Below are 25,297 nucleotides of genomic sequence, written 5' to 3'. Positions count from 1 at the left end.
TTAATGTTCTGCTTTCCTGCACCGCTTTTGGTGAGGGAACAAAGCCTCAATGGCCCAGCAGCCTACCTGTAATATGAAGCTTATTATTACAAACAATATGTATGAAGGACTTTCCACAGTGTACTCTTTTTCCTCCTGAAAGGATGGAGTGCTTTTAATTACAGTGCTGCTGTGTCGCCCCACTTAAAAGCACTGGAAAATATGCTTTGTTATTAAACCTGCACCCTTACAATTAAGGCTTCCCGTAATGCAGCACTTTTTGCAGAGATTAAACACAATTTGTAAATATGGGAGAGGAGCAGGCACCCTAGAGTAGGCTTCAGTGCTGGAAAGCTTATTGCAAACAGCAAAGATCGTTGGGAATATTATGCAAAGTTTTTACATTTCAGATCTAAGATTACTTGATTTTATTTGATGATAAAATGTAATTCTTAATAGCTCCTAGCCAAATGATCATATGGTGTATATGAGTGTGTGAGTGTGTGTATATGTACTTTAAAAGTGTATTTTTCATCTCCGAGCATCTGACACTCATGTTTCTCCTCAGTACAGCCACGTACACTTAATGTTTTATTAGCTCAAACGGTGGGTTTCTTGCTCTTGGTAATGCATGCCTTAGAGGACCAATGTCACTTTACTCACATCAATGAACGCAGGCTGTGCAGAAGAAGAAATAGCTTGTAAAACAACCAACTGTTTATTAATCTTGGGTTTTAAACATATTAACGAATAAACCTTTCTGCTCCCCGTAATACTAGTCACCCACTGTTTGTGGCTTTTGAAGTGGCTGACCAAACATATACATTTTTGTATTAATTCAGACTTGTTCTCTTTGATACTGCCATGTCTTCTGTTGTTTAATCTTAGACAACCTCTCGATTTGTGTAGGTTTACCTCTCATTTCAAACAGTTTAAGATTTACAGAGACTTATACCATCTGCTAGTCTGTGACCCATCAAGGACTGACTGTACGCACCACTCATCTAAATGAACACAGTTTTAGATTAATTTGCTTCAGCATCCCAATCAGGTTAACATGTTGTTTATTCAGTTTAGACTATTCAGTTTGCAAGACTGAATGTGTAGGTTTCTCAACATCCACAATTTCTTCCTGTTGCAGTGCATGCTGGGAATTCTACAATTGCTGATGTATGTGTGCATATATATATATGTATTTACATATGAAGGGGTGTGTGTGTATATATATTTTATATATATGTCCTGTTTATAAAGTAATGTCTATCTATCCACTTGAGTGTCCCAGTCTTGGAAATAAACCAGTCTGAATTTAGCCTCTAATTTAAAGTTTTTATGTTGGACCGAATTGATGCCCTGGAGTTGCAGTTTTTTATTTTTCCCATTAATAGCGTTGCACTAAATTCTCTTAGAGTCAAAATCAATAAGCTCTTCTGCGTGAAAGAGAGACGCTCAGTCTCTCCGCCTGTACGGGGGCAGACCCACTCTCTGCTGCCGCTCCAGTGGATAGCGTCCGTTGCGGCTGCACTCTTGGGGGGCCAGCGCTCTTCTCGATTAGTCACATGCTCTAAATTACAGGCTGACGAGGGGCTAGTAATTGATTTTTTTTTCTTCCGAAGGTCGCTTCACTCCTCACAGTGCAAATGAATAAATTGGCAGCTGTCATTATTAATGTATAACTGACCCCCTTCTCCTTCATCCCTTTTGCGGTCCAACAGCACGCGATGGACAGGGAAAGGAAAGATACAAAAAAAATCTAAAGGCCAAACCAAAAAGCTTTTTCTAAGGACCAGTGGTGGTAAATTAGGCCAAGTTGAGTGATTTGCACTGTCCTTAATTAAAGGATATAAACTGCACACACACACACAAATGCTGTATGTGCCCGAGGCTCAGTAGACAGACACTGTGATGCCTATTTAAAGAACAGTACACATTTTGTTTGATAAGCTTTCGTGACAAGCTGAGAGATTCAGGCAGACTAGCTCTGATCCCGTAACTCTGCAAACTGAAGACTAGTAATAAAATCAGAAAGGCAGCCAGGTATTGTTTGTAGGTTGTGTATAGACTGTCAGAAGTTTCATATTATTTTTTCCTCCTCCTTCTCCTTCACTTTCTCCTTCTTCAGTACCTTCCTGCTCCTCCTTCTCTGTCAATTGATGTCAGTTCATTGATTATCTCTTCCTTTCCATCCACTACTTCTGCAGAAAACCCCTCTTGACACTTCCGCTCTGTATCGTCAAACGCTGTCATAACGACGGGTCACTTCCGTGAGGTCATCAGTTACGGTTCAGCTCAGCTGGTTTCATTCCCGATTTTCTGCGCAATCACAGAGCTGCCTGTCTGTTGCATGTGGACGTATGTGCTGTTAATTCATTTGTAATTGTTGTATTTCCCTAAAGTTTCTGTTCAGCTAATTGCTCCCAGTTTTGTTTGTAGCCCAATTTCCACCTTCCCTGTCCACTATCTGCACATACCCAGGACTGACGGTCAATCCTCTGACTTCCCCCTCCTGACACAGTTTTGTGGTTGCCTTGATGTGCCTAATCATGGGATGCTGCTATCTCTCGTTTAATGCCCTCTGAGAGAGACGCAGTGAGATGCATCCTTATCATCTCAACCGCCACTAAAGTTTGCTATTAAAGCCCTGCATTTCACGCTGGCAACTGCTAGCTCAGTGACCTTGCTAACGATTCGTATGTGTTTATACACACACACGTTTTATTACACAGGTAACTGTTGCTCGCTAGTTTTATGAGGAATTAATGGTTTTATACAGACACCTAAATGAAGGAATTTATCTTTCGTGCTTCCCCCTGTTGCCAGCTGGCCTGCCTACAGATAAAGAAGCCTTTCATTTCCACTGGCTGATGGCAGATTTGAACCCGGTGCCCGAATGGGAGCCCTGTCTCTGTTATCAGAGCAGGAGCATGCTGGGCCACCCTGCGTGTTCCACTTTAATTGCCCCTTTAATGGGAAAAGGAGTATGTAGAGCACTGAATTAATCCCCTTACCTTCAGGAGCGTTTTTCTCTTCTTTCTTTTTTAATTAGTATAAACATTAAAAATCCCCCAAAACAAAATCCGTTTGATCTGCCTCACTGTGATTGGTGGAAACTGTCGTGGAGGCCTGCCCTTCGCCCGTGGGTGTCAGTGGGCTATCTCCAGAGTAGCTATAATTGATAACAGCTCCGCGCTCAGGGGTGAGAAGGCTTGCGAAGTGCGTAGGGTGCGTTGGGGGGTCTTTATTTTATTTGATTAATTTATTTAATTTATGCTAAGCAGTCTTTGACAGGTCCAGGCAGTGCTGGTGCAGCTGTTGTGGGGCCCCACGTTCAGGAGGGAGGAGAGATATTGGATTAATCTTCTTCCCTTTCGGGTTGCTGAAGGGGCCGGCCTTTGACAGACAGCTCAGCACGTGGCCCAGTTCCATCAGTTTGATGCTCACAGTTACGCGCCTTTAATCCCTCAATGGAGGCCACTCCATTTATAACTCTCTTTTCCAAGGCGGCCGATACGTGTAGGTTGGTGTTCCTGCTGATGTGAACCGCGCGGGCCTAGCAGTAGCAGCAGCAACAGCAGCCCAGGGTCCTCTCCAATGAAGTCCTGGGCTCCACTGTTGTGTGAAGTCATTTATAAGTGGTTTCCCTGTTTGTCTCTTCCTGTAGCCTCAGGCCTGGTAGGCTGCTGAGTAGTTCATTCAGGACTGGTAGTCTCAGAGGTCAACTGTGCTAGAGATCCCGGTGCATCGCAATTTTCACTCTCTTCTGTCTGCCATTCACATAGGCAGAACCTCCCTCCCTCCCTAAAAAAGGGTTCTTTACCAGGGGGTTCCTAGCTCGATGGCCTACTCTGCCGCTGACTCATTGTGCATTACTCTGGCCAGCTGTCCTTAAGATGAGATGCACAGCAATGTCAAAGTCTTGTTGCCAGCCTGTTATCCATAGGATAACACTGAGTTTGTTGTAAGTGTACTTTGAATTTCTGGTCTATGTGTGTCTGTTGGACGGGTAGGGGTGCCATTGCCTAGTAGCAATAGCAGTAGTATTGTTGTCATTGATATAATGGCCCAGGTGTAGGATAAATGGTTACTCAAATTGCGCTGCAGCTGAGCCTAAAAGCGTTTCAAAATGAATATATGTATGAAAAAGTGCAATAAAGGGTTCACAGTTTTTACGCTGGCAACAGTTTTGCACTGCTCAGCTGCAACACTAACACATCTAATGGGTATAATGTGGACTATAAACACACTGCTGTGCAAACCAACACTGAGAATAAGTTTTCCTTTTACAATCCACACATAAGATATTCAGTGTAGTAATTAAAATCCCAGTTATAATTGTGATTGCCATCTGTAAACAGCATGTAATTGGATTTCGCTGTAAGCAGGGGTATTAAGTTATAATACATGACAGTCAATTCAAGGTACTTTTGCTAGGGTCTTCCTTCACACATTGCTTTTTTTGTTTTGTTGCATTTATTATTTATTTTCACATTGCAGCCAATCTGCAGTTCTCAGACGTGTCCTGGCTCCCTGCTCATCACTGGAACCTCCCAGGTTTAACGCCTGATGTGCTTGTCGATGGTGGAAATAAAGCCAAAAGCGATTCTGGATTTGACGCTGCGGCCTGCTTTCACACAGTCATACCGTGACATTTCTTTGACACATGCTTGGGCTCCCCTTCTGGTGATGAATATTACTTTATTTTTAACCTTCCATGGACCTTTTACCGTTCCTAATAGGATCATTTTTTTCTATATGGTGTGGAGTGCTCACAGAATCCTTTTTTTTTTTTCAATCAATCATTGTGGGTTCTTCTCTTTAGTCATTATTTCAGCAATGAATTTTAAACGCAGGACGGTCTGTTGTTTACCACACAAAAGACCAATGAGAGAAAGGGAGACTCTTATTAAACGCTATTGAATACAAATGAAGCAGAATAAGTATAAAAAGCCTGGATCTAATTCAGGAGTCGAATGCAAGTAATTTGCTTGTGTTCACCAGCATCAAGAAACATGAAAGGAAGGAGAGCTAATAGTATTTAGAATAAGGACACGGATAATATAATCTTAATTATTATATTGTGCTTGAACCTGTTCCAAACTCTGCAACATATTTGAATTGATTTTCTTATTGTAAGACCTATTTATGTATTTATGGTCCAGTTTATTAGTGTACTGCATACCCAAGGAAGGCTGGATTATTATCCTTTCATTATAACTATCATGAAAGCATAAAGAAAATGGGCATTGTTCAAATTCCCCCATCCCCTCACAAATGAGCCAAAGAATATTGTAACTGCTGCAAAATAAGAGCAATTTAAAAGTCTGGATTCTATTTATCATTGTTTGTAAAAGAGACAGAAAGTGAGCCGAACACCTTTAGAGTAACCCTGAGCTGCTCTCCTCAACAGCCATTTGTCTCTTGTCAAACGCAGGAATAAAGCCCTGTCGTGTATTTGAAAGTGTGTGATTTTTGTTTTTTTTAAATTAAGTTGAAGGATATAGACATGCATTTATAAAGACACTGTTTTTTGTTTTATCAGTTTACTTCACTTTATATTAAACTGGACACTGCAAAAGGAAACAATTATTTCTGTGCTCTTCACAATTGATCTTCATGCCTTTTTCGGGCCTGCAACTTTGTCGAGTATTAAAATGTAAACACACAAAAGATAAGATACAAAATCAATACATCTATATAATGAATGAATGAATAATGAAAAGGTATTGGTATATTGGCTGGTAGCTGTTGCAAATTGGCGTTTCGGCGTTGGCTGGCAGTTTGGCTCCATTCTGCTGAGCTCCAAGCCCCTCCAGTCAGCTTAATGGCCACTCGCTCATTGTAGCTACATTCTGCTTTCTTGTCTTGTCGCCCAGCGGGCTATATTTCAGCTTCCTCCCTGCCTTCACAGAAGAGTGAAATATTTGATCCTGTGGCTCTAAATCAATATTTTTTAAACTAAATATCTAGGTCAGGAATCCTATTTGGTGGTTATAGCCGGAGAATGGCGTGTGTGGAGGTGGGGAAGCAGTGACAAATCTGTCAAAGTTGCCGTCACGCATTCATCTCGGAGATAATTTCACTGAGGGGTGCTTTTTCTTCGGCGTGTGGCACGGCGCTTCTTATTTTTTGACAACAGTTATTACACAGTGCCCGTTTTTTTTGTTTTTCCCTGGCCAAAATTCAATAGCTTCTTTTTAGCTGCATCGTGTAAAGTGGGGCAGATGAATGGTACGGTCCAGTAATAAATCAATGTAGGGGGGTTTGGCAGCTGAGAGGAAATGAGCAGTCGTGTGTACTCACTGCAGGATCAACACGGGCCTGGAGACTTTTGCTGTGGCACTCCTGCCTGCCTTCATTACGAAAAGAAACCCTCAAAAGTTCGCTCTCATATCTCATCACTTTCACAAACTGTTAGGCCGGTTCATCTATTTCCCCTTTCTGTAGCACTGTGCTCACCTTTCTGAATTCCTTTAAAGGTAACCCATTTTATTTAAGTGTTAAATCTGTGTGGGGGAAATGGATTGGTAATTGGCATACAGAGCTCAAAAGCGCTGGGTATTCTTAACATGCGGCTCCCAGCAAAACAGCTTGAAGTTTCTGAATTATTTATAAATTATTTTAAATAATTCCTTCATAAACTAATTTGACTCCAGTCACATGCTACTCAAATTGCTCTTTCTTTTTTCTTTGGGGAAGAATGTTGTTTTATTCATCAGCCATTTTCCTATATTTAGTGCTTAATTTCCTCCTATTAGCAGCTCCTTCCAATGATGTAATTCTAATCAAGCAAAATACCCTTTTGTTGACATTCCTTTTAAAGGCACAGGCACTCAATGGGTCGCAGGCATTGTTATTTTTATTTTTTAAAGAGTATGCAGTTCTGTGTGTTATCCAAAGGGCATGACAAGACGTTTAAGCTGTGAAACTTACCGTCTCTCCTCTTTGGAAGATGTAAACCTGGGGTCCTGTAGTAGGCCATTCTGCAGCAGCAGCTGTTGATGCATAATTCACCCCTCAGTCTCTCTGGACAAAGACGTCCGCTAAGTGACTAATTACTGCATCTCTCTCCTAACTAACACCTCAGCCAACATCTCCTGGACATTTCAGCACTCTTGCTTTAATACACTTTCTTCTTGAACTAATCTGCTCCCTTCTGCCCTTGATTAGTTATGTATTTTGGGCAGTTTTATTAATCTTACTGTGACTGCTTCTACAACGCTGATACTTCCTCCTACTCTACCCCTCGGAACAAACCGCGAATGGACCTGTACTGCATCTTGTACTGGTTTCATCTGCTATGTAATAGGATTTATGTTCATCAGCACTGATGATAAGCCAATAATAATAATAATGATCATATTAATGTGTACAAAGTCTCATCATACTGAAATTAGAAACCTGAAGGAGACTCGGCACACACATTTTTGGCATCAACTCTCTGCACCAGGACCCTGCATGGTGCACAAGACTACCAGATCCTGCTGTGCGGGCCTCGGCCTGTGCTCGGTGGAGTCTCGCCTGCACCTCACGACCGCTATCTGTGCCGCGTATCCTAAGAGGTCTGGGATCTGTCTTTTCAGTGTTTTGCAAATATCTCTTGATGTCACAGAGAGCAGATAAGAAACGGCAGAGAGCAAATAAAGATAACGCAAATTAAAACGGCACAGTGGGGAAACCGGGGGGAAAACAACAAACATGTTGTTAGTTGTAAATGAATTGTGTGCACAGTCTAGTTACAGTGGCTTTCAGGTTCCTCATTGTCCCTGTGGGCAGAGTATGTGCTCGCTTCGGCACACGAATTAGATTAGTGGCTTATACCTAGTTTGTCCACAGGGAAAATCTGGTCCCTGGTGGACAAAACGGTGGTGGTGACATTTGATTTATTTATTTTCCCCATCAGGTTTAATAAATACATTCTTTCAGATTATTTAAAATGACATGTAAACACAGAGATCACCATCTCCGATCTTCGGGGTCTTACAGTTTGCATTTAAATCAATCTTTCGATTAACTTGTACGTATCTGAACCAATTATCACCTCAATTAGATTAGAGTGGTCGCTAGTCGCTGCCTGTAGGTATCTTTGAAGCCTTAGAGAGGGGAGCTGTGCAGGAGCAGGATTGGAGACCACAGTAACCTACTTTATGGAAGAGAGCTACTTTAGCGTTGTGGCTTCTAACTGGTGCAGACCCGGGCATCAGCAAAACTAGGCTCCCCTAATCTTGCTCTTTATTACAATATTTCAATCAATGGCGTTGACTGCATGATGGCAGAGGCAGCGGTGTGTAAAGTTATTGTCAGCGTGTTGGGGAGATGTACTGATTGTGTTCCCTACAGGATTTTTTTTCAAATTAGATTTTTGGATTGTTTTTGTTTTTCCTACTCATTCAGTTCAGCAGCAATTCAGTTTTGTACCAGGAGCCTTCCAACCATTGATGGTTTGAAGATGCACTGTTTATTGGATTAACTCTTCAAGTTACGGGAACCTGGGGTGCATCAGACTTGTCACCTGGGTATTCAAACTCTGTCTCTCGCATGTGCACTGAAGTGTGGGGTTTTGGAAGGTGGATTAACCTCTTACTTGAAGGGACTATGAATGTTCCACTTCTGAGCTGAAATGAAAAACAGCTCAGGTTTTTACAAGTTCAGAAATAAGTGAAATCCTTCATAAAGCAACCACCATCCCTCCACAGTGATCGAAACTGGCATGGATGTCCATTGAGTTCAGCTGTGGATTGACAAGTAAGCCTGTTAGAGAAGGCCGACTTAAGAGGCAAAGAAAACTGGAAACACGAAATGTGAAGAATTTCATCCATTTGTGTCCAGGGACCCCAGGTCTGGTCCTGGAGGCCTCTTCAGCCTCTGGCTTGTCTGAAAGCCAAACAGGTGGTCTTACTGAGCAAAAGGAAAAAATGAACTAAAATGTAAAACAGCCACTGTAGAAGACTCATCCTTAAATCCCTGCCATTGTCAACGGTATGCTGTGAAAGGGACTTCATCACAGCTACCTCGTGTTGTTCTGGCCACACTGAACATCCTGTTGAGCACGATTGTACTTGTAAAATTGGAAGAGTATGATTGTCTGCTTAACTAAAATACCTCTTCAAGATGAAAGGCAACTGAAGAACCCCCCCCCCCCTGCCGAAATGAGACCCTTGGGATTTCGGTGACATACTGCTGAAATGCTTTTTCAAAGTGCATATTAGCAGGGGCAAATTACAGCATGGTTTTCCCTTAATAGACTCTCGAAGTGTGATTCACTCTGACTCGGTTATTTATACTAAAAGTCTTCTGAAGAAAAGGTCCATGACATGGCAGGGTCTTGAGCAGCCGATAAAGGTATTAGAGCAGAATGAATCCCATACTGTCAGGCACCCATCCCCAATTCTGTAAGATCTCTTTCTCTTTGGGCAAAACTTTATTTCAGACACCCTGTAAGTATAGTGAGTCAGTGCTGTAGGGTTTTACAACCTACACATAACATAAATAACTTCCAGGAAGAATAACGAATAGGTTATATTTTACATTATTCTCTGTGGGGTGGAAGACACAGCAGGTGGTGGCGAGATCTGCCCTGTTGCTTGGAGTAATACAGCATAGCCTGTGCCTTTGGATCTGTCTCTGCCAAGCATTTTTGTGCTCTCTGTTGCCTGCAAATATTTGCCCCCTGGTTCAGAAACCGCACAGGGAAATGTCACGAGGTAGGGAATGACATACGGTGACATTTGACAGTGCTCCTGTAGCCCCACATCCAGCCCGTCCTCTGTGTGTTTTTACTTTGATCTTTAACATTTCGTACAAGGAGGGGGGGGGGGAAATAAAAAGATGTGTATCGATGTCCCCGAAGGCAGAATTTTGTGTATAGCGATGGTGGATCGGACTGCTTTGGTTCGGCGAAAGTCTGTATTTCGTTTGCTTTGGGTCGGTCTTAATGCAGCATGTGGGTGTTTAATTTATCACACTTCTGGTGGGGAGATAAATGCAAGGGGTTACAGAAGGAAAAACAATGGCAAGTTGAGGCAATAAAGGCTGAATGGAAGGTTAAGGGCAAATCCATTTATGAGAATCACATTTGTTGCCATGGAAGAGGAGAGGAGGCTCTGTCTTCAGCCCGGCTCTGATTATGCCCAGAATCATGATGGTGTCCCTTTCTGTCTTTTTTGTTGTTGTTTTCTTCCCCTGCTTGACATTGTGTGTGGCAGGCTACCATGAGCTATAGCAGAAGCCCTAAATCTCTGTGACCAGCTTTAATTTGAAAAAGGGATTAACTTGGGCCCATATTGTCTCGCTGGCAGGGGAGAAGTGTGTTTGCTTTGTGCACACAGGTCATAGGACACCAGTCAGTGCCTGTCAAATAAAGAATGTCAATTACCTCCAAACGCTGCCAAGGGCAAATCAAATTAGGCGGTTTGCCAAGATCGGAGACAGACAGAAACAATATGTAAATGAAGTATGATTACCCGTTAATTAGTGCGATGCGCAAAATCCACAGCTTTCCCCACACAAAAAGGTACAATACGGGGTGTTTGCATTGACATTGCATTGTCCTGAAAACGATCTGTCCCATTTAACGGTAAAACATTAAAAGTGGCTCCTTCAGCTGCTAATACGATCGGCTTCTCCCTATTGGCGCCCGTTCAGGATTCAGGTGTGCGCAGCGCTCTAATGATGTCTGTTATTGTATTAGTTTATTAAGGGAGTTACCTCTGCATATCAGGTGGTCCCAGGACAGTTGCATTCCTCACCTTTTTTTAGAATGCTTTCTGTTAGAACAGGAAAGCTCTATAGCATAGATGCTTCCACACAGTCCCAAGCTCCCCAAATCCTATTAAAATGTTCATTGCACCGTGCAATTTGTCATAGGAATCCACAGCACTTGGCTCTCAAGGACACTGCTTTAATTTGCTTGTGGGTGCGCACTGGGAAATTTGTACGTTTCCTAAACATACTAATAGTATTTAAAAAAAAAAAAAGTGTGATATGTTGACGTGCACGGACTACTTTTTTCAGAAAGGGATTTCATCTAGGTCATTTGCATTTTCAAAGCATCTGGATTCGAGACGACAACTTTTAAGGCAATGAGTCGAGCCTGCAAAGAATCTGGACTGCATTGCGTTAAAGGTACGACAATGTCATCTTTGCTCGGCGGCCCCCTAATTCAGTTATTCTGCACTCTGACCTCAATACAGCTGTCCAGGCCCCTGCAATCCGCTCGTCTGAAGCTTTCCAAAGAAGCAGTGACACGACTCTCATTTGGTTACATGCTTTTGTGCTTCACAGAAGGGTCCCTTCCAACACTGGGGTCCAATTTAACAGCTGTGTGTCATCTGACAGCAGTGTCCGGCTTGTTGGCAGAACAGGACACTTGCCAAAACAGGTCCCGTAGGGCAAGCTCACACATGGCTGCACGCCGAAGTGTAATTCATTCAGTCGCCAATATTGAAGTTGTGCCGTCCTTTAAAGAGCCAACAGCAGAGTTCCAAAGTACTTGGCACTGTGCATCCACACTTGAAACTTCAGCTGTTTGAGTCGCATGCCCGAGTTTTACGATCTTTTTTTGTTTTGTTGTTTTCCGGTTGTGCGGATGCCGTGCGGGTGATGTGTTTTTCTCACCTCCAGTGCCATCACTTTCACAGGGGCAAGCTGACGGACCTCTAGGCGGCTGTCTGTCTTTGTGTCTGTCTGATGTCACTCGCTGTCACTCACACTCTCTCTCTCTCTCCAAATGGGATTCAATGAGTATCTGTGGTTGGCGTGAAAAAATAACAAACAAAAACAAAACAAAACAAAATTGGAAATTTGACCAAGCTTTAATGAAGTTTTAATTAGGGATATAGGTAATCTTCGGGAATTGTCCCATGGTTAAATTTGGGTTATTTACAGAGAGCGTTATTTGAGTTAATTTTGCATTTAAATCAACCAAATTACAGTTACGGTAATATAATATGACTTTAAAATGGGACCGGTAACCTTCTGCATGTACCTACCTACTGATGTGATACACTTGTGTTCTTCAGTTTCAAGAATTTGATTTAACTTAATGCAAATGCTCTTTCTTTATTTCGTTCTCTCTTTTTATCAAAGTTACCTGGACAGGGCAAGGGGAACCCAAGCACAGACTCAAACTCGGTAGTGAAGCCAGGCAAACAGTCCAAAGGGGCAAATCTGGAGGCAGAGTTAGAGAACAGTCCAGTGGTCAATCGAGGGACCAAACAGACAACAAAGAAACGGAATACAAGAGTCAAGGCACAGCAGGACGTAGATTATAGTAATAATAAGAATAATAAGAGATGACTATCAAAGATAAGAAAAAACTTTGCTATAAGTTAAGGAAACTGAAACTAAGGTAGGGAGTGGGAACCAGTGGGAGAAGAGAGTGATGGAGGAAGTGCACATGGTTACTTGCAATGTTAATTGGGTGATTGAGGAATGTCAGGAGCAGAGTTCAGTACTCTGGGGATGATGACGTCTGGTGGCGAGCTGGGGAATAGGAGGGAGGAGAAGTGAGAGGGGACGTGAGAGGAGATGTGACACATTCTTTGTGTTTGACTTGTGAAATAACCCATGCTTGCTTGAAGGCAGACCAGTTTGGGAAGCACTGCTGCAGTCCCCAGTAAAGCAAAGCAATGCAGTGTGCTGACTTGCTCTGTATGTGACACAGTGCTTAGACGTGAAGGTTGGACACCATGACAGCACTGCGTCTCTGGTCACGGTCTACTGAGTTAAGGCCTCCTCCGTGATGGCTTGATGACTGTCTGAAGCCATGCTAGCATGCTGGCCCAGTGATCAGCATATCAAGTGATATCTCTGGCTCTTGTTTGAAGATGATGGCTCCCTCTGTCTGGAGCAGTAGTAGTTTTGCAGGTTTCTATTTTTTTTTCCTCCTCTTGTCAGTCAAACCTCCCCCAGGAGAAGCTTCCATGAATTTCAATGGGGGCATTTTACTTTTAAACCCCCCAGACAACGGAGCAGAGCTGCACAGATAAATCTGATACCATTTTCTTTTCTTTATACCCTGTGTCATCTGAAAGATTGGTGGTATGAAGTATAGGGGGGGATGGGGGGTGGGGGGGGTTGCTGGCTTCAGGTTCATCCTCCCAGCTGGAACAAATGTCTCCCTGACTTGCAGTGGAGAGATTTTCCATTTTCTGTTTTATTTGTAATGGTCACACAGCTGAAGTTTAAGATCCATATAAATCCCGCTGGGTCTAACCTATATATAATACATAAGTGTGCGTGTGTGTTGGTGTATATGGAAATACGTATGTATGGAACTATACTGCTTCAGAAAGCATTGCATATCATCAACATAATAATAAATCTAGACATTAGGGGATAGGAATATAAATGGAAACTGTCAAGGGAATGATACAATGATCGTAACATTTAGCGGTTGGTCTAAGAGATATGTGCATTGACATATTTATAGAGAGAGCAAGGGGAGAGTATATGTTCTGAGGGTTGGTTTTGCTGTGACAAATATGATGAAATATGATGAAAAACAATGGCTTTTAAAAGGATAAGAACTTGTTTTACCTTCTTTAGATGTACATCTTTAATTCCATTGAATTGCCATCTTCAGTTATTCTCTCCTGGATGGCTGTGTGTTAACTCTCTCTGGGGGTTGGGGGAAGGATAAAGGAGCAGAAGACACAGACAGACAGAATTACATTGCATGCAGGGACTCAGTGAGCAGACTGCCAATTGTTTCCTCATTCCTTACCCTCTCACACTTTTTTTTAAATCAATAAGAATTAGGGAAAAAAAAGAACACATTATTCTATAAGAAATCAGACATACAGGCTGACATGACCTTGGCTGTAGATCACCTATGGAGGCAGGGCCATTAGATATCCTTGGTGATAAGTGGTGTCCTAGGGACAGTGGAATTGCCATTTGTTATGTACACAGCCCAGACAGTAAAGAAGTACACAGCCTCTGTGTTGTAGAAAATGCCATTTCTGCAGGGTGTACTGAAACTGTTAGGGTTGTTTATCTGCAAGTTGAGGAATGAACGTGATCTTGACATATGTGTGTAGATAGTATCTCGGGTCTTCTTACAGGGGTTGGCCGGGCAAATTGCACAGTAATAAATGTAGAAAATCGTCTGAGCCAAGGGCAGCATGTAAACTGAGATGATATCTGAGGAATTTGTGTTTTACAGCTGAGGTGGCTTTTAAAACCTTGTTTTTCAAAGAAGGTGAAAAAAAGGAAAGATGTAACACATTGTCAGCCTCTATGAAATGTGCTTCTGACGCAGCACTGCAGACCCGAAGACCTCTATGCTGTGTACGAGGACAACGAGACACAATCACTCGAAGATCTTGCCCATAATGTGCTTTCCCATTTGCTTGTTGTCCCCTTGGTACTTAAGCAGTGTTCTGCAGTATGTATTTGAGCATTTAGTGCACACATTACAGGCTGCCTAAAATTACAAATGTATTCACTCAAATTGTGTTGTTCTGGGGCTTTGAATTTCTCTGCCTGATGTGATTGACGCTGAGGAACAGGGGCACAATTTTGTATCGACTAATCCTAACTTAAAAAAAGAATTGTAAGGTTAATTGCCTGAATTAATAATCAGAATAACCCCTGACAATTAACACACAGATAACAAGTTCTTGTCACAGATAAATCAATGCATAAACTCTCCACAATCAATAATTTATTAAAATATGATTATTATATTTTTTTAACTGCCCCTGGTAAAATTAATATTTAAACTGAGCTGCTTGTAAACAATTTACATGTTTGTTCTTACCAGGGAAAGACATTTTGAAAGCACAGACATTTTCTAGCCAGTATTTGCACCAGTATTACTCCTTCACAAATGGTGCATCTTTCTAGGGTAGTCCTTTCCATTCAGCAGTCGTCTCACCTGGGATGCTGTCTGCAGTTCTACGGGCCTGTTCACTCGGCTGTCAGTCTCAGCGGTAATGATTAGGGCTACTTTGCAACTGTTCAAGGTAGCATCTGCTTAGCTTCAGCTCTGAAGTGCAAGCCTTAATTAATCCTTAATGCGGTTTTAATTTGGTTTTTAATATTAAAAAAATTATTCCGCCTGCCAAGATGGGACAGTTTACGGCTGTATAATTTAGTGCATCAGGGAGAGTCGCGTTTCTAAAAAAGAAAAACAAGACGAGATAAGAGTTCATTTTAGTGGTGGGTCTTTAATTCAGCCCTTATTAATAATATTAATTTATATATATATATGTATATATATATATATATATATATATAGGCACGTTTGTTTGTTTACCTGTACACTTATTATTCACACTGTACAGCCACGTCTCCCCTGAAGTAGCACAACACTGGGGATGTCTGGCAACAGACTAACACAATGCAGTGTCAACACAGACCCACTGTTTAAATTGCCCATCTCTCATGGAAGTCCAAAATGCACAGCTCTCTCCCAGCCATAGATGGAAATTACACCTAGCGGGTGTACTGTACATTTTTCAGATTCACGGGTCACTTTCTGTGTCTTGCTGCTGATAAATGTTCACGATACTTTAGTGGAAATAAAAGCCACAGTAGGGGGCTGCTGTGTTACGGCTCAGTCTCCGGAAAAAACGAGTAGCTGGTCTGAAGTCCTTTGGGCAGAGTAAGGGATATTCTTATCCCAAATGTGCAGGCATTGATCGGCAATTTCAATGTCATTTTCCTCATCTTAGTTTTCAAACATTTTTTTTAGGGGGCTAAACCTGCTGATACAGGGAGCAGTAGAAAAGTTAATCCTGCACCTTTTTTTGGGCGGGGGGGGGGGTGGGCATAGGGGGTTAGTCTGCAGGGGGTCCCAATGAAAAACGAGATCCCTCCTTTGCCCGTTCTTGGAACTTGTTTCCTATCTAGCAGTCTCTTTTAATTTCCTCCCCCGAAGCAGCCTGGCAGAGCGCTGTGTGTAATGAATTTCCCACAAGCTCTAGGGAGAGGCGGCCAGCTCTGAAAGTTCCTCTGAGGGCAGCGGTCGTTCTGCTTCCTTTACTCTCAGACACGGCAGATGAGACTTTTATTGAATCAGCAATCTTCGGCTCTGTGCCGTTACACTCCTCGCTCATCAGGGCTTGGGTCTGAGGGAAGGGAGAAGATGGGGTAATCCCAGAAACTCGCCGTTCTCTCAGAGGACCACTTATGAGAAGTTCAAAAGAAGCATGAGTCATATCAGTGGAAGTGTGTGGATCTGAATGAAACTGTCAAAGAGAAACATTACTTTTTAAGCCCTACACATTTTTACACTTTTTTTATCTATTGTTTTATATATAATCATTTTCTCAGCTAAGGTTAAGGCACATGACCTGTGATAAATGATACCGGATGAAGTATCCAGGTTTTGTTCTCTGTGACACAGAATAATTAATGTGCCTTTCTGTGTGCTGTAGAATGATGGAAATCAATGAAGTTTAATTAATTTGGCTGAAAAGCTACAGATGGAATCTCTCTTGGCTTATACATGTTTAAAGCTCATGACAAATTATGACTAAAAACTCGGGATACATGTGCCTGAATTGTAACCCAAGATTACAATTGCACTCTGCCCATGTGGACTGAAACGACCATGTATTTATGATTTGAGTCAGGAAGCAGCTGAACAGGTTGGAGGAATTTTAATGCAAAGAAAAGACCTGACAAGAAATTTTAAATATTAAGAAATAAGTCAGATTTAAACCGATTTATATTTCACATTGGATGGTTTTGCGTGTGATGAGATGAGCTGGATGTCTTCCCTCTGTTTGGTCTAATTGGTGTTAAAAAATACAGCATTAAGTCGTTATAAATTTGCAGGTAATCCTCGGCAATATTTATGCTGGGCATGTGCGACCGACAAAGGCTGCCACGCCGCACGCAAACACAATCCCGATGAAGCTCATTCACCGTGAGGGCAGGAGCTGAGTTTTTGGAATACAGATCTTCCCCTAGAGAAATCAGAGTTACAATCTCGGTTTTATAAACTCATTATGCAAAAAACACACTTGCCAGACACCGAGTTTATTTAGATGGAATTACAAGACAGCTCTCCGGCTTCGATGCCATGGAGCTTTTTATTTATTTTTTCCCACCTGCCTTGGAACACATCTCGGAGACGCCAGCTCTGAAGTCTTAGCTTGGAGAGCACAGGCATCTCGGTCAGACCCTTCACTGCTTATGGGTGTCCTGTCTCCTACTCCCTGTCGAATTCGCTCTATTTGTTTCGATAGCTTCAAAGGGCACATTAGGAGGTAATCAGAGCAAAATGTAACTAATAATCAATCTAGTTTAATGTTCCTGTTTTGTTTTCATTGTTCATGGTCACAACTGTGGTTTTCGATGAATCCACCTGTATCCAATCCTAGTTGATTGTTTAGAGGTTGAGAAAGGATGAAAAAAGGCCAGAAAACATTGACTTGTCTTTGTAGCACATTGGAATAGCCACATGACCAGTGAACATTGCAGATACTATAATGGTATACAGCAGATATACAAACTCAGAACAGCAAGGTGGGATCCTGCTTGTTTTATTTTCCATCTGAACCTCCTATACCCTTTTATTGTCAAGAGTCTTGTGGCCTAATTTTCAGCATCACTAAGGAGGTGGGGGTACTTTTTCTCCAGCATTTCTTCAGTAGCTTTACTTTACACTTTTGAAATAAAAACATAAAAAACAGTCAGAGTTTTAACACGTCTCACCCAGTGTCTCCCGCGTGCGTGTGGAGACTCGACTTCAGTGGAGTAGGCAGCTGGTGTCTCAGGTTCCTTCGCGTCCTGAGCCTGATGTCTTAACTCAGCCACTCAGTGCTGACATGCAGCGCGATTGCTCTGGAAACCTGCGGACACCATGCAATGCCCAGTGAAATTAAACCTCCTCCTGCGCAGATATATAGTGGTTCTAATTAACCTACTTAAGGACCCGACTTTGCACAACTCGAGGACGGCTGAAACATAACTGCCTCTTGTGTAAGTAAGGTGCATTTACCGAAACGCATCTTGAATACAAAGTTTGGAAACAGTACAAAAAAAACGGCAAAAACAGCCTCAATGTTGTTTCAGTTGAGTGTAATAGCCTTGCTCTTTCTGCATATATTAACAGTTTAATCCAATGAGTCACCGCACTCTGGATATAAACTCGCACTTCAGTACCTACTCCTATCACAGCTGTTTTTATCTGTCCCTTAATACTAAATAACTTCTCTAAATCTGGGCTGGTGAGGTAATCTTCTTAGGTCTTATTACTCCTCCTAATTCTGTTTCTTCAGTAGCAGTTGTTTAACACGGTCTGGATGTGCTCCGTCAGCTGTTGCTTTTGACACCCGGCCACATGAATTAATAGCCCCTCTCTCTTGTAATCCCCCTCCATTGAAGACCAGCAGAATTAAACACAAGTATTACAGGACATCAATGGGAGATTAAAAGACACACGGAGAAGTCGGTCTTAACGGGATGCGTTTAATGAGAGGGACATCATAATAAAGTCATTTGTGCTAATCTGCTGTTGAGTTATTGGGGATTAACTCTGGGAATGGAGAGAGGGGAAAAAAATAGCACTGGGTTTTCTTTTCTTGTTTTTTCCAAGGGGATCCCAGAACCAATGTATTTAGTAAATACATTATTATTATAACCATTACCTTCATCACAGTAGTTTTGACATTAATAGTACACAGAGGTCAAATTTCATTTTTATCATTACCTACAAAATAATAATAACTCAAAAGCATGAAAATCATCATCGTGTGTTAAATGCTTTAGATTGTGCACCATTCCTGTTGGGATACTGGGACCAGCAGTACCAATACAATTTTTGTATTGTCGGGAGGGATGTTGGACAGGTGGAAGACGGAAAGGGGAGATTGAGAGCACTGCCTGATTATGAAATCTGTGACCTTCCAGAAATGTGGTACGGTCAACGAGGTTGTGGCACAGACGTCAAGGGGAAAGAGGGTGGAGTAGGGGAAGTCTGGGTTGGGAGCTCACTCAACTGGACCACTGAGCTGCAAGGACCTGCCTTTTCCAGCCGTAAACCCTTTAGGCATAAACTGGAATAATTTTGGCTTAAATCTACAGATTTGCGGTGATTATTTGACAGACTGGAGCTGATTTACTGATTCCAGCTCTCGAAAGCAATTGATCCCAAGAGGTGGAGGCCCGCGGGGGCAGGGGTTCACAAGTTAAGCTGTAATCTGTTCGTCCTCATTCTTTTTTGCTGAACCATGTAGCATTCATTTCATTTTTGCTGTCCTTTTTTTACTGGTTGTTTTGCCCTCTATTTTGGTATTCACTGAAATGCCTTTTTCTTCACCTGAAAAAGTCAGAAACTAAAGCTATTTATTTATTTATTTATTTATTTATTTATTTATTTATTACTTTTTATTTCAGGGGCGGTGTTCCTGATGAAATTAGTGTGAAAGATAGCAGGTCAGAAGCTGTGACATCCATCAAATAACCAATTGAGGAGGTGTAATGAAACCTGGTAGTTATGTTGTAAAAACCGTCGGTCAGGATTCAGTACAGCCTGTCTGGGGCAAATGTCGGCACGGTTACAATCTGCAAGGTCAAGGATCATTGCCACAGTTATATATTGCGGTCGGCCAGGGGGCAGGAGATTAAACTCCTGTCTCAATTGAATAGTTGCAGCGCTGGTTCAATTTGAGTTAAACGTCTCTTACAGAACAATTTAAGATTTCTTGGCTTCTATTCCTTGTCTGCATACATGGCCTCTTACCTGAAAAGCCATTGAAAAAAACTCTGAAATATCCTATTTCAATCACTTTCAGTGCTTTTTGCTCTGCTCTCATATTTGCTCCACTAAAATGTATTAATATTAATATGAACAGTGTCTCTTTGCTGCCATACAGAGGCAAATGATTCAACATCTCTCCTTATAAAGTGTTCCTTACTGGGAAGGACAACCAACCAGGTGTCAAAGTGCTTCCCTGCTTTGACGAGGACGGAGAGCAGCTGTGCCAGAGTCTGAGGTTTGTAAGACACACACTCACTTTGCCTTTCTGCTCTTTTCTCTCATATCAGAATGGAGGGTCCATCCTATGAGGTCATGCAGGTGGACTTTGAAATCGACAACTTCATCAACCTGCAGTCCACCCAGAGCATCACCTGGCAGGTGCAGTACCCTGGCACCAACGCCGCCCCCCGAGAGACTGTGTCCCACGTCTATGTCAGTCAGAAGGAGCTCGCCGGGATCGTTCCCTTGGCTGAGGTAAGACTATCTTTTGTTTAATTGTTGTGACTCATTATTGCTTTTCTTTGTATGTTTATATGGTGCTCATGTTGGCACAGCAATCAGCAGAACCTTCCTGTCAGAATTCATCTTCATGTGTGGGTTGCCATCCTACCGGACTTGCACTCCCTGGACCAGACAGATTGGTGTATGGCTTGCCGGAGTGAATTTGAAGGCTACCCGTCGTACCTGTACAGTGTTTGCAACTTGGTAACATGGCTGTTGAGCTTGGTTTGTTAAGTCATGCTTGTGATGTGGATGCACAGTTGTTTGAAAAATTATTCATTTGTTCCTAAGGGGAATATTGCTGTTCCCAATGAGCAATCCCACAGTGTGGCAACACAAACACAGCCCAACAAGATCTTGATTTGATCCAGATGGCAGAAAGCTTGTGAATTCACCTCCAGTATCCATGATTTCTATATACTTATTCATGGGGAAATGGAATGTTACACCACCTACCCCAAATAGACTTTCCCTAAGGACCCATCATCAGTCAGCGTCTCTGGTCTATAAGGGATTGTTAATGTTTCTGGAGAGCAGGATGACCCCCTCTGACTCTTAGGGGGGAGATCATTTTTCATCTGTGTAGCACATTGAGCTCTCTGGTCCGTTTATAGTAAATCCATACTTGATATCTTCAGTACATCAGATATTGGTTTGCAGTATGGAAGAGAATCCCAGGTGGAGTGTTTTTGCTAAACTCACTCGTTGTCATTACTCTTTCTTGACCTCAGTGCTCATTCAGCCTATCGGATTAATTTAAATTGGATCTCAGGGGTTTCGCTCACTGCAGAGTTAGAGACGACACAGAGATGAATTCTCCGTGTTCTATTAGAGGAAGATCCGTCTCAATTCGGTTCCGGCAGACATCCCACACCGCAGACTGCCTTTGCGTTGCTGGGGCGTTTACTGGACGTCTGATATTATAAAATGTTGAACACATCTTCCCTTTCTGGGTGGCAGTGACGCTGACGAAAAGTGATGTTGCTGCCATGCTCTTTTCGACAGTGTCACTGACTTTCAACTTTACGTCCTCGGCCTGTTCCTGGAGGAATGCGAAAAGGTATTTGAAGCACTTGAACTATCCCAAAAGCTGTCAGTGTTTGACAGAGTCACTGGAATCAAGAGTTTTTTTTTTTTTGGCACAGACATTTTTCACATCATTCTGCAGGTCATCTGAGAGTTCAGCCCTTGCTGCTGAGATTAATCGATTCTGTCTGATATCATAGTGCTTTTCGTAGACCTTTTTTTTATTCTTGGATGACTTCTAATCTGTCCACTTCTCTTATAAAGTTTTACAGCTGTGCGTCATCATTGAAAAAGCTGGAGAGTGTCAGGAGACAAAGCTTTGAGCAGAGGTGAAATGTCAGGTGTCAGATACAGGGGGTATAGGACACAACGCGGGCCACTTTAATTACGGAGCAAAAAATAAGGAGGAAAAATAAGAACTCTGTACTTCAAGGTGAACGAAATCAGCACAGGAGCTGTGTATGTGAGCTTGTTAGGCCTGGAAAAACCAGGTTCAGGTCACAAGGTCTGACAGCATGGGGAAAAATTTGAATAACCATTAACCATAAGTCCTCTGGCATGTCTTTGATGTCTGTGGTGAGGTTGTGCGTTAGTCAAATACTTCCCCAACTTATCCTTTGGAGCATTCTCCGCCAAGTTGCGTTAACACGAGAAATGTCTCACTTTGCTGAAATTGTGGAATGGGGCGGAGCCATCGACTGTATAGAGCTGTAAAGTGTAAATAACCATTGCCACAAATTACCTTGGTAGGAGTTATTGGATCATTATACATCATTATCATTATACATGAGCTAAATTGACTTGCAACTCATGTAGATCCAAAAAATCACATAGCATTGAATAGAGTCTGATTTAATTTCTTCCTCTCTCTCTCTCTCTCACTCTCTCTCTCTCTCTCTCTTTCTCCCCCGGCATATATATATATATATATATATATATATATATATATATATATATATCTTAAATATCCAGAAATTTACCAGGGGATCTCTTTTCTCTTTTCTTCTGCCCTGTCCCACTGCCATTTGCGATTAGCTTTCAACAAGGGGGAAATGAAGCACAGCCATAGTGGCTCAGGTTCCTGTGATGATCCCCAGAGGTTTTGAAGATGGCCCCCCTTGTTAGAGATGAGAGGCAGGCAGGCTGTTGTGAGCGCTCAGGAGATGAAAGGCAGGGAGGTAATGGGCCTGTGCACATTTTGGTATTCTAACAGGTCCAAATAAAACAACCCCCTATTCAGACGAAAGTACGCTCACAGGAAATTGCCAGCACTCGAAAGCGCTGCTGTGCTCAGTGTTTGTTATGGACACAGTTTTGTTTTTCTACTTTACTTTTTTGTATTATTATTTGCTTTTTTTTATCAGTGTCAGTGCAGGTTAACAAACCAACAACCATCGACGAGTTTATAAACGCACTGTTGTCCATGTCATTAGAACTGTCCTGTAAAACCAAATCCCTTAAGAACATAATGCAGCCCTTAGATCCATATCAATTTTAGTATAGTTGTTTGCTTCTAAGGCATTACATTATGAGACTAAAACAAACCTTAATAAACACAGACTTTGGTGTTGACAGTAAGCATTATGTATGTGAGCTCCAGAGTCATTATTCACTATGTATGCATTCAGACTTTATGAACTGGACCAGTGCAACATGTTCTCTGTTTGCGATATAGTCCACCTGCTGCTGGGGGGCTTCCTGGAAGAAAAGCACTCTTGTCCAGTTTGTTTTTCCCATCAGACAACGGCTCGCATTACTGTTCAGCAGTTCTAAGCTTTTCTACAGATCATACCGTATTAATAAGTCAAACGTCTCTCAGTGGATTCACTGGCTTATTTATATAGTTCATCATCTTACTATTAATGTTTAATGTTAACAGTTGTCTTCATCTGTCGCTTGGCTCATCGTTGTTGCTCTTTTGGAAATGTTCATGACATTCAGTCGGCAGCAAACGAGAAACAAGCAGCTCCAGTAAACTGCCTGTTGTGTAATTTAGCTGCGATGCCCGTTCCATTTGCTGGTGTCGGGCCATTTCGGCCTCATGATTGCTTTCTACAGGAGAGAATGTTAAGGGAGTTCCAGCCTGGCTGCCCTCCCTTAACTTTGCCTGACACAAATAAGTACCTTTTAAACCTATAACTTATAACAATAACAGCCCAATTCCATATTAAAGATATCTCTGAAACGACCAGCTCGGTAAGACAACCAAATATTGTGAATATGAAAACCGACCTAGATACTGGCCTGCTCTCTTGGTTTTTGGCAATAAGGCATTTCCGAGCCCTGCATTGCTGGCACATGCACTCCCTTCTGGGTTTTCGACAATCTTCCTGCCTTGCTCTTCCTTGTGATCTGCTGTCTGGACTTGGGACGCAGTGGGGATTTGTATCTGAAATACCTACTCAATTGAGAGTGCTTTTTCGGTTTTGAAGAGCTCCCGTTGAGGCCTGGCAGTATACATATTAATGGCTCGCTTGCAAATCACTTTTTATGAGGATGTTAAGGATTAGGCCGAGAACACGGAATCTTAAATAGCGGATAAGAGCTGATACACCGGTGATGTCAAATGCTGCATGGAGACATGTCTACAAAAGTCATTAAAATGTTCCCGGTTCCCAAATGCGATAAAATCTCTGCTGTGGTGTAGCACTCATTGATCCATATGGCCACCTTTTTAAAAAAAAAAAAATACCCATTTCAAAGAAGGCAACTCTCTGGAGATCAATAGAGCAGGCTCTGTAATGTCCCAGTAAATTAAAAAGCCAGTTGAGACTTGTTTAAGAGATACTGCAGCTAGTGTATCAAGTGAACCACCAACTTCAATCAACTGCGCAAGATAGACAAGGATGGAATAAGCCTGTCCAAGGACGCACACACTCTAATCACACCCTCTCAGGAATCTCATTGATTTTTTTTTCATTTTTTTGGACAGTACTTTCATTAAGTAGAACTGGAGGAATGGGCAGGTTTAAACCATGAAACAGAGCTTCCCCCCACACACACGCTTTAAGAGGCTACGCATGTCCCAAGAACATGTTAGAGAAACTAAGCCCCCATATTAGCTCGGGCAGGCAGAAACTGGATTGAAGGCGACTAAGTCTAAGCTCTTAAAATCCTTAAACATTTTTTTAAAAGAAAGAATCTGAAACCCAAGTACTGGGTAGAGTAATGAGACGAGAGAATTCTTGTAATATTTATTTGCATTGATTTTGTTCTCTCGCACAATGTCAAATAAATAAATCTGATATTTATAGCTGAAATAATCCTAAATAGGTAAATCCTAAATGGAGGTGGTAAAATAGAACCACATGGCAGCAGGAGAGAACATTGATCCATTCTTAAAAAAAAGAACAGCAGAAGCAACAGTAAACAGTGTGATTGCAGTGTCAGCCAGTCAGAAACCCTGTACCGCATTGCATTCTGGGACACGGCTATGTATGTGGTTAGTTTAATGCAGATGCGTTGACGTCTTGCAGTTGTGACGTTTGTTCAAACACCAAACGCATGGTTTAGCTCGCATGCTCTTCAGTGACAATACTTGGCATGGCGCTACATTTTCTCAGTATGTTTCCTGTGTGGAATTCTGCACAGATGTTCTAGATCTGAGAGGGATTAACCTTGCACGTGGATTTTTAAAGCTGAGTAATGCTTCACCTCACTATCCACTGCCGTACCCCGTATAAACCCGACTGAAATGGGGATAGAGTAGTAGTCGCCAAGTACTAAAGCTCAACCTGAGTGCAGTAGCCTCATTTCTCATTCACAACCTCTCTCCCACATGATGGCTCTCTTGCAGATTAAGTTACTTTGTTTATTCTGCTTTGATGCCTTAATTCAGAGTTAAGTATCTCAGGGCTTAATTTCTCAGATTCAGATTCGGGAGCTTCGCTGTCTGTTCTTGAACTCGCTGAGATGTGTCCGCTCGGGGTGTTTACAGCGTGCCAGAACATAAATTGTGCTTGCTTAAAGGTCTGGCATTTGATTATCATCTTTTGTTTTTGTTTAAACTTGATTAGGGTGAAAGACTGAATCTTTAATAGTGGGGCAGCACAACCTGCTGGAGACTGGTTGTCGGGT

The 25,297-nt window shown here is 42.1% G+C and overlaps 1 protein-coding gene across 1 annotated transcript in view; it reads left to right on the top strand.

Moving 5' to 3' along the window:
* LOC136712904 (transmembrane protein 132C) overlaps positions 1-25,297 on the top strand; it is a 169,406-nt gene that overhangs the window by 101,040 nt on the left and 43,069 nt on the right. Inside the window, exon 4 of the mRNA XM_066689729.1 lies at positions 19,981-20,167. Within this exon, the coding sequence (XP_066545826.1) occupies positions 19,981-20,167 (187 nt within the window). The remainder of the gene's footprint in view (positions 1-19,980; positions 20,168-25,297) is intronic.

Source organism: Amia ocellicauda, chromosome 17 (genome assembly GCF_036373705.1).
Source record: "Amia ocellicauda isolate fAmiCal2 chromosome 17, fAmiCal2.hap1, whole genome shotgun sequence".
Classification (NCBI taxonomy): domain Eukaryota; kingdom Metazoa; phylum Chordata; class Actinopteri; order Amiiformes; family Amiidae; genus Amia; species Amia ocellicauda.
Note: the sequence above shows the minus strand (reverse complement) of the source record. Positions and strands in the feature narration are given on the sequence as shown.